The sequence below is a fragment of the Hyperolius riggenbachi genome, chromosome 10, assembly GCF_040937935.1.
Source record: "Hyperolius riggenbachi isolate aHypRig1 chromosome 10, aHypRig1.pri, whole genome shotgun sequence".
Lineage (NCBI taxonomy): Eukaryota > Metazoa > Chordata > Amphibia > Anura > Hyperoliidae > Hyperolius > Hyperolius riggenbachi.
Genome location: NC_090655.1, coordinates 289,920,787 through 289,929,762, shown reverse-complemented (window position 1 = coordinate 289,929,762; position 8,976 = coordinate 289,920,787). Strand labels below are relative to the sequence as shown.

The following is an 8,976-nucleotide window of genomic DNA, read 5'->3' as shown; positions in this document are numbered from 1 at the left end:
TGAGGAGTGATCAGCAGTCTATGAAGGAGGGTGACATGATGAGGACAAGTAAAGAGGAGGAAGAAGAGACATATGTGAGGAGTGATCAGCAGTCTATAGAGGAGGGTGACATGATGAGGACATGTAAAGAGGAAGAAGAAGAGACGTATGTGAGGAGTGATCAGCAGTCTATGAAGGAGGGTGACATGATGAGGACAAGTAAAGAGGAGGAAGAAGAGACATATGTGAGGAGTGATCAGCAGTCTATAGAGGAGGGTGACATGATGAGGACATGTAAAGAGGAAGAAGAAGAGACGTATGTGAGGAATGATCAGCAGTCTATGGAGGAGGGTGACATGATGAGGACAAGTAACGAGGAAGAAGAAGAGACGTATGTGAGGAGTGATCAGCAGTCTATAAAGGAGGGTGACATGATGAGGACATGTAAAGAGGAAGAAGAAGAGACGTATGTGAGGAATGATCAGCAGTCTATAGAGGAGGGTGACATGATGAGGACAAGTAAAGAGGAAGAAGAGGAGACATATGTAAGGAGTGATCAGCAGTCTATGGAGGAGGGTGACATGATGAGGACAATTAAAGAAGAAGAAGAAGAGACGTATGTGAGGAGGGATCAGCAGACTATGGAGGAGGGTGACATGAGGAGGACAATTAAAGAGGAGGAAGAAGAGACGTATGTGAGGAATGATCAGCAGTCTATAAAGGAGGGTGACATGATGAGGACAAGTAAAGAGGAAGAAGAAGAGACGTATGTGAGGAGTGATCAGCAGTCTATAGAGGAGGGTGACCTGATGAGGACATGTAAAGAGGAAGAAGAAGAGACGTATGTGAGGAGTGATCAGCAGTCTATGGAGGAGGGTGACATGATGAGGACAAGTAAAGAGGAAGAAGAAAAATACATTATTACAGGGATCAGCATTGGTGAGTGATAAACATGAGATATTCAAAATACTTATTAAAATTACTAACAATTACATCCCTGCTGGGAACAGTATAGATCACATGAAGCCAGTAAGTGGAGGACAGGTTCTTGTAAGAGACAAAAAAGCACAGGGAGACCGGGAGCCCGATCACCGATATTATCAAAAGGACACCAGAGTATATATGTAGCGGTAGAGAGATATACTCACAATGTTGGGTTGCCAAAAACGCAACCTCTCTTAAAGCATGTGAGGAAGTACTCACTCGGTCTTGCTTCAGATCACAGGGGTCGGTCGCAGCTCCAAAAAAAGTAGGCCACTAGGAACACTTCCTGGTGTGCATGCCCCTTTATAGGGGTGTTGGAAACTCGGAAGTTGAGGAGGCGCCCGTGGACGTGTATCCGTGGTTCAAATAGACATTGTGGTAGTTGTAGTGAGGTGCTAATTCCTACCTTGTAGTAGTAAGACTCAAACGTAAGGTAGTAGATGTAACTTCTCAAATTTTATTTAGGGCACATATGACAACGCGTTTCATGGCTTCAGCCGCTTCCTCAGGTCGGTAGTAGTGCCTTTAAACATAAATGGCGCTATTCAGGAAAGACACAAGACACTGAACAATAAAAAACTAACAATGTAATAGCTAAAAATATAATAAGAAAGTAGATTTAAATACAGTTAAACAAACATAGGTACACGGGAACCAATCTACTGACATAAGTATAAAATATAGGTAGCTATAAAATTAGACATGATTATATATAAAAAACCATGAAAACTTTACAAAAAATGTTATTAGGGGATGTGATTCATAGTGTCCCAGGGTTAGGTAGCATATACATAGGGAAGCATATATAGCATATACATAGGTAAGGCTGGTGAGGGGTTGCCAGAGGAATGGGATGGGTAGCGTATAAGTGTAAATAAGGGTGAGAGGAGACCTTTCCTGTGGCCGATGGATTCAGGTGTTAGGTGGGGGACCTCCAGAATAGCGGGCGTAGGAAGCATGGGGGACAATATTCCGCAGTCAGAATGTACTTCTGGCCATGTTCCAGCAAACTTATACACCGGTGGGGGTGTGGTAGGGGAATTTGTAGCGGTCTGTGCAGTACGCTCCTGGTGACATCAGCGGGAGCGAGGACACGGCAACGTAGGCGCAGTGGTTTTCCGACTTTAAAGTCTGAAATTCCAGAAGTGAACCGGAGGCGGGGACGGAGCATTGGGGAGTGGCTGCACGGGCACAAGATGTCTGCGGGGGGGCTGGAGCATCGGTGAGTGGCTGCGCGGGCACAGGATGTCTGCGGGGGGCGGAGCATCGGTGAGTGGCTGCGCAAGCACAGGATGTCTGTGGGGAGCGGAGCATCGGTGAGTGGCTGCGCGGACACAGGATGTCTGCGGGGGGCGGAGCATCAGTTAGTGGCTGCGCGGGCACAGGATGTCTGCGGGGGGCAGAGCATCGGTAAGTGGCTGCACGAGCACAGGATGTCTGCGGGAGGCGGAGCATCGGTTAGTGGCTGCGCGAGCACAGGATGTCTGCGGGGGGCGGAGCATTGGTTAGTGGCTGCGCGGGCACAGGATGTCTGTGGGGGGCGGAGCATCGGTGAGTGGCTGCGCGGGCACAGGATGTCTACGGGGCGGAGCATCGGTGAGTGGCTGCGCGGGCACAGGATGTCTGCGGGGGGCGGAACATCGGTGAGTGGCTGCGCGGGCACAGGATGTCTACGGGGGGCGGAGCATCGGTGAGTGGCTGCGCGGGCACAGGATGTTTGCGGGGGGCGGAGCATCGGTGAGTGGCTGCGCGGGCACAGGATGTCTGCGGGGGGCTGGAGCATTGGTGAGTGGCTGCGCGGGCACAGGATGTCTGCGGGGGCCGGAGCATTGGTGAGTGGCTGCGCGGGCACAGGATGTCTGCGGGGGCCGGAGCATCGGTGAGTGGCTGCGCGGGCACAGGATGTCTGCGGGGGGCTGGAGCATTGGTGAGTGGCTGCGCGGGCACAGGATGTCTGCGGGGGCCGGAGCATCGGTGAGTGGCTGCGCGGGCACAGGATGTTTGCGGGGGGCGGAGCATCGGTGAGTGGCTGCGCGGGCACAGGATGTCTGCGGGGGGCTGGAGCATCGGTGAGTGGCTGCGCGGGCACAGGATGTCTGCGGGGGGCGGAGCATTGGTTAGTGGCTGCGCGGGCACAGGATGTCTGCGGGGGCCGGAGCATTGGTGAGTGGCTGCGCGGGCACAGGATGTCTGCGGGGGCCGGAGCATCGGTGAGTGGCTGCGCGGGCACAGGATGTCTGCGGGGGGGCGGAGCATCGGTGAGTGGCTGCGCGAGCACAGGATGTCTGCGGGGGGCGGAGCATCGGTGAGTGGCTGCGCGGGCACAGGATGTCTGCGGGGGGCGGAGCATCGGTGAGTGGCTGCGCGAGCACAGGATGTCTGCGGGGGCGGAGCATCGGTGAGTGGATGCGTGAGCACAGGATGTCTGCGGGGGGCGGAGCATCGGTGAGTGGCTGCGCGGGCACAGGATGTCTGCGGGGGGGGCGGAGCATCGGTGAGTGGCTGCGCGGGCACAGGATGTCTGCGTGGGCGGAGCATTGGTGAGTGGCTGCGCGGGCACAGGATGTCTGCGGGGGGCGGAGCATCGGTGAGTGGCTGCGCGGGCACAGGATGTCTGCGGGGGACCATTAGAAGCCCCGGGTAAGTTCCACTCTTTCCCCCCAACCCCAACCTACAGTATTTCTTTAAAGGGCATTTTATGCCAAGGTGTGAAAATACCGAGGAGAAAGCTCAGGAGGAAAAGGGAATTGTATATGCACCTTTGATATAATATAACATAGTCAGTGTACAGCTGGCATAACAGTGTCAATTTGCTGGTGCATCAAAATAACTCCACCCACAACCATAACTGTCTAAACCGCTCCCAACAAAAGTGAGTACACCCCTAAATGAAAAATGTCAAAATTGTGCCCAATCTGACACTTTCCCTATAAGAAGTGACGGATGAACCGTATGAATTACCATACTAGTAGGTGACATTAACCCCTTTTCCACAGTATATACTGAACGTGATATCTAATGCATGTCCATGGACTTTTTTTAACTTTAGGACACGGATATAAGCAATATTTTATCTGTGTTAGCAGTGGACACTGCAGAATCAAATGCGGACATTGGTTTAACTCTATAGACTCTTTTTCATCCCGCGGGATCTTTTTAAAAATATACAAAATCATATATATATTTTTTTCACATTGGACACCATAAGACTCCCATGTATGTGTGGTACGTATCAGGGTAATGCATGTGTAGAGTACACATATATATTTGATTTTATAATAAAACATTTATTCATTTATTACTGATTAATTATTCATTTATATAAATTAATCACCAGTGCGCCTACAATTAGGAAATTTGTGTAGTACTTTTTTAGGTGGGAGGAGGGGTTTACCCACCAACATCTAGGAAGCAGCAGGTGAGCAGTGAAATTTTCTGAGCAGTGTATCAAGCAGCGCCTTCTAATCTTTGTTTTTTCACTTATCCTAGAAATATCCCAGCATGCTCTGGTAAAATTCTCTGCTGCACAGGAGCAGCTCTGTCCTCCCATTGGAAGTGCAGTACAAGCACTTGTCCTAGAAATATCCCAGCATGCCCTGGTACATTCTCTGCTGCACAGGAGCAGCTCTGTCCTCCCATTGGAAGTGCAGTACAAGCACTTGTCCTAGAAATATCCCAGCATGCCCTGGTACATTCTCTGCTGCACAGGAGCAGCTCTGTCCTCCCATTGGAAGTACAGTACAAGCACTTGTCCTAGACATGGCCCAGCATGCCCTGGTACATTCTCTGCTGCACAGGAGCAGCTTTGTCCTCCCATTGGAGGTACAGTACAAGCACTTTTCCTAGAAATGGCCCAGCATGCCCTGGTACATTCTCTGCTGCACAGGAGCAGCTCTGTCCTCCCATTGGAGGTACAGTACAAGCACTTGTCCTAAAAATGGCCCAGCATGCCCTGGTACATTCTCTGCTGCACAGGAGCAGCTCTGTCCTCCCATTGGAGGTACAGTACAAGCACCTGTCCTAGAAATGGCTCAGCATGCCCTGGTGCATTCCCTGCTGCACAGGACCAGCTCTGTCCTCCCATTGGAGGAACAGCACAAGCACTTGTCCTAGAAATAGCCCAGCATGCCCTGGTACATTCTCTGCTGCACAGGAGCAGCTCTGTCCTCCCATTGGAGGTACAGTACAAGCACTTGTCCTAGAAATGGCCCAGCATTCCCTGGTACATTCTCTGCTGCACAAGACCAGCTCTGCCCTCCCATTGGAGGTACAGCACAAGCACTTGTCCTAGAAATGGCCCAGCATTCCCTGGTACATTCTCTGCTGCACAAGACCAGCTCTGCCCTCCCATTGGAGGTACAGCACAAGCACTTGTCTTAGAAATAGTCCAGCATGCCCTGGTACACCCTCTGCTGCACAGGAGCAGCTCTGTCCTCCCATTGAAGGTACAGTACAAGCACTTGTCCTAGAAATGACCCAGCATGCCCTGGTACATTCTCTGTTGCACAGGAGCAGCTCTGTCCTCCCATTGGAGGTACAGAACAAGCACTTGTCCTACAAATGGCCCAGCATGCCCTGGTACATTCTCTGCTGCACGGGAGCAGCTCTGTCCTCCCATTGGAGGTATAGTACAAGCACTTGTCCTAGAAGTGGCCCAGCATGCCCTGGTACATTCTCTGCTGCACAGGAGCAGCTCTGGCCTCCCATTGGAGATACAGTACAAGCACTTGTCCTAGAAATATCCCAGCATGCCCTGGTACATTCTCTGCTGCACAGGAGCAGCTCTGTCCTCCCATTGGAGGTACAGCACAAGCAGTTGTTCTAGAAATGACCCAGCATGCACTGGTACATTCTCTGCTGCACAGGACCAGCTCTGTCCTCCCATTGGAGGTACAGTACAAGCACTTGTCCTAGAAATGGCCCGGCATGCCCTGGTACATTCTCTGCTGCACAGGAGCAGCTCTGTCCTCCCATTGGAGGTACAGCACAAGCACTTGTCCTAGAGATGGCTCAGCATGCCCTGGTGCATTCTCTGCTGCACAGGACCAGCTCTGTCCTCCCATTAGAGGTACAGTACAAGCACTTGTTCTAGAAATATCCAAGCATGCCCTGCTACATTCTCTGTTGCACAGGAGCAGCTCTGTTCTCCCATTGGAGGTACAGTACAAGCACTTGTCCTAGAGTTGGCCCAGCATGCCCTAGTGCATTTTCTGCTGCACAGAAGCAGCTCTGTCCTCCCATTGGAAGTACAGTACAAGCACTTGTCCTAGAAATATCCCAGCATGCCCTGGTACATTCTCTGCTGCACAGGAGCAGCTCTGTCCTCCCATTGGTGGTACACTACAAGCACTTGTCCTAGAAATGACCCAGCATGCCCTGGTACATTCTCTGCTGCACAGGAGCAGATCTGTCCTCCCATTGGAGGTACAGCACAAGCACTTGTCCTAGAAATATCCCAGCATGCCCTGGTACATTCTCTGCTGCACAGGAGCAGCTCTGTCCTCCCATTGGAAGGTCAGTACAAGCGCTTGTCCTAGAAATGGCCCAGCATGCCCTGGTGCATTCTCTGCTGCACAGGACCAGCTCTGTCCTCCCATTGGAGGTACAGCACAAGCACTTGTCCTAGAAATATCCCAGCATGCCCTGGTACATTCTCTGCTGCACAGGAGCAGATCTGTCCTCCCATTGGAGGTACAGTACAAGCACTTGTCCTAGAAATGACCGAGCATGCACTGGTACATTCTCTGCTGCACAGGAGCAGCTCTGTCCTCCCATTGGAGGTACAGTACAAGCACTTGTCCTAGAAATGGCCCGGCATGCCCTGGTACATTCTCTGCTGCACAGGAGCAGCTCTATCCTCCCATTGGAGGTACAGCACAAGCACTTGTCCTAGAGATGGCTCAGCATGCCCTGGTGCATTCTCTGCTGCACAGGAGCAGCTCTGTCCTCCCATTGGAGGTACAGTACAAGCACTTGTACTAGAAATATCCCAGCATGCTCTGCTACATTCTCTGTTGCACAGGACCAGCTCTGTTCTCCCATTGGAGGTACAGTACAAGCACTTGTCCTAGAAATGGCCCAGCATGCCCTGGTACATTCTCTGCTGCACATGAGCAGCTCTGTCCTCCCATTGGAGGTACAGTACAAGCACTTGTCCTAGAAATGGCCCAGCATGCCCTGATACATTCTCTGCTGCACAGGACCAGCTCTGTTCTCCCATTGGAGGTACAGTACAAGCACTTGTCCTAGAAATGGCCCAGCATGCCCTGGTACATTCTCTGCTGCACATGAGCAGCTCTGTCCTCCCATTGGAGGTACAGTACAAGCACTTGTCCTAGAAATGACCCAGCATGCCCTGGTACATTTTCTGCTGCACAGGAGCAGCTCTGTCCTCCCATTGGAGGTACAGTACAAGCACTTGTCCTAGAAATATCCCAGCATGCCCTGGTACATTCTCTGCTGCACAGGAGCAGCTCTGTCCTCCCATTGGAGGTACAGTACAAGCACTTGTCCTAGAAATGGCCCAGCATGCCCTGGTACATTCTCTGCTGCACAGGAGCAGCTCTGTCCTCCCATTGGAGGTACAGTACAAGCGCTTGTCCTAGAAATGGCCCAGCATGCCCTGGTACATTCTCTGCTGCACAGGAGCAGCTCTGTCCTCCCATTGGAGGTACAGCACAAGCACTAGTCCTAGAAATGGCCCAGCATGCCCTGGTACATTCTCTGCTGCACAGGAGCAGCTCTGTCCTCCCATCGGAGGTACAGTACAAGCACTTGTCCTAGAAATGGCCCAGCATGCCCTGGTACATTCTCTGCTGCACAGGAGCAGCTCTGTCCTCACATCGGAGGTACAGTACAAGCAGTTGTCCTAGAAATGGCCCAGCATGCCCTGGTGCATTCTCTGCTGCACAGGAGCAGCTCTGTCCTCCCATTGGAGGTACAGAACAAGCACTTGTCCTACAAATGGCCCAGCATGCCCTGGTACATTCTCTGCTGCACAGGAGCAGCTCTGTCCTCCCATTGGAGGTACAGTACAAGCACTTGTCCTAGAAATGGCCCAGCATGCCCTGATACATTCTCTGTTGCACAGGAGCAGCTCTGTCCTCCCATTGGAGGTACAGTACAAGCTCTTGTCCTAGAGATGGCCCAGCATGCCCTGGTACATTCTCTGCTGCACAGGAGCAGCTCTGTCCTCCCATTGGAGGTACAGTACAAGCACTTGTCCTAGAAATAGACCAGCATGCCCTGGTACATTCTCTGCTGCACAGGGGCAGCTCTGTCCTCCCATTGGTGGTACAGTACACGCACTTGTCCTAGAAATATCCCAACATGCCCTGGTACATTCTCTGCTGCACAGGAGCAGCTCTGTCCTCCCATTGGAGGTACAGCACAAGCACTAGTCCTAGAAGTGGCCCAGCATGCCCTGGTACATTCCCTGCTGCACAGGAGCAGCTCTGTCCTCCCATTGGAGGTACAGTACAAGCACTTGTCCTAGAAATGGCCCAGCATGCCCTGGTACATTCTCTGCTGCACAGGAGCAGCTCTGTCCTCCCATTGGTGGTACAGTACAAGCACTTGTCTTAGAAATGACCCAGCATGCCCTGCTACTTTCTCTGCTGCCCAGGACCAGCTCTGTCCTCCCATTGGAGGTACAGCACAAGCACTTGTCCTAGAAATGGCCCAGCATGCACTGGTACATTCTCTGCAGCACAGGACCAGCTCTGTCCTCCTATTGGAAGTACAGTACAAGCACTAGTCCTAGAAATGGCCCAGCATGCCCTGGTACATTCTCTGCTGCACAGGAGCAGCTCTGTCCTCCCATTGGAGGTACAGTACAAGCACTTGTCCTAGAAATGGCCCAGCATGCCCTGGTACATTCTCTGCTGCACAGGAGCAGCTCTGTCCTCCCATTGGAGGTACAGTACAAGCACTTGTCCTAGAAATGGCCCAGTATGCCCTGATACATTCCCTGCTGCAGAGGAGCAGCTCTGTCCTCCCATTGGAGGTACAGTA

General features: G+C 52.1%; 1 protein-coding gene across 1 annotated transcript in view; it reads left to right on the top strand.

The window, feature by feature from the left end:
• Positions 1 to 596: 596 nt before the first annotated feature.
• Positions 597 to 8,976, top strand: part of LOC137537289 (zinc finger protein 850-like) — a 347,039-nt gene continuing 338,659 nt past the window's right edge. The window contains exon 1 of the mRNA XM_068259367.1: positions 597 to 918. Within this exon, the coding sequence (XP_068115468.1) occupies positions 621 to 918 (298 nt within the window). The 5' untranslated portion in view covers positions 597 to 620. The remainder of the gene's footprint in view (positions 919 to 8,976) is intronic.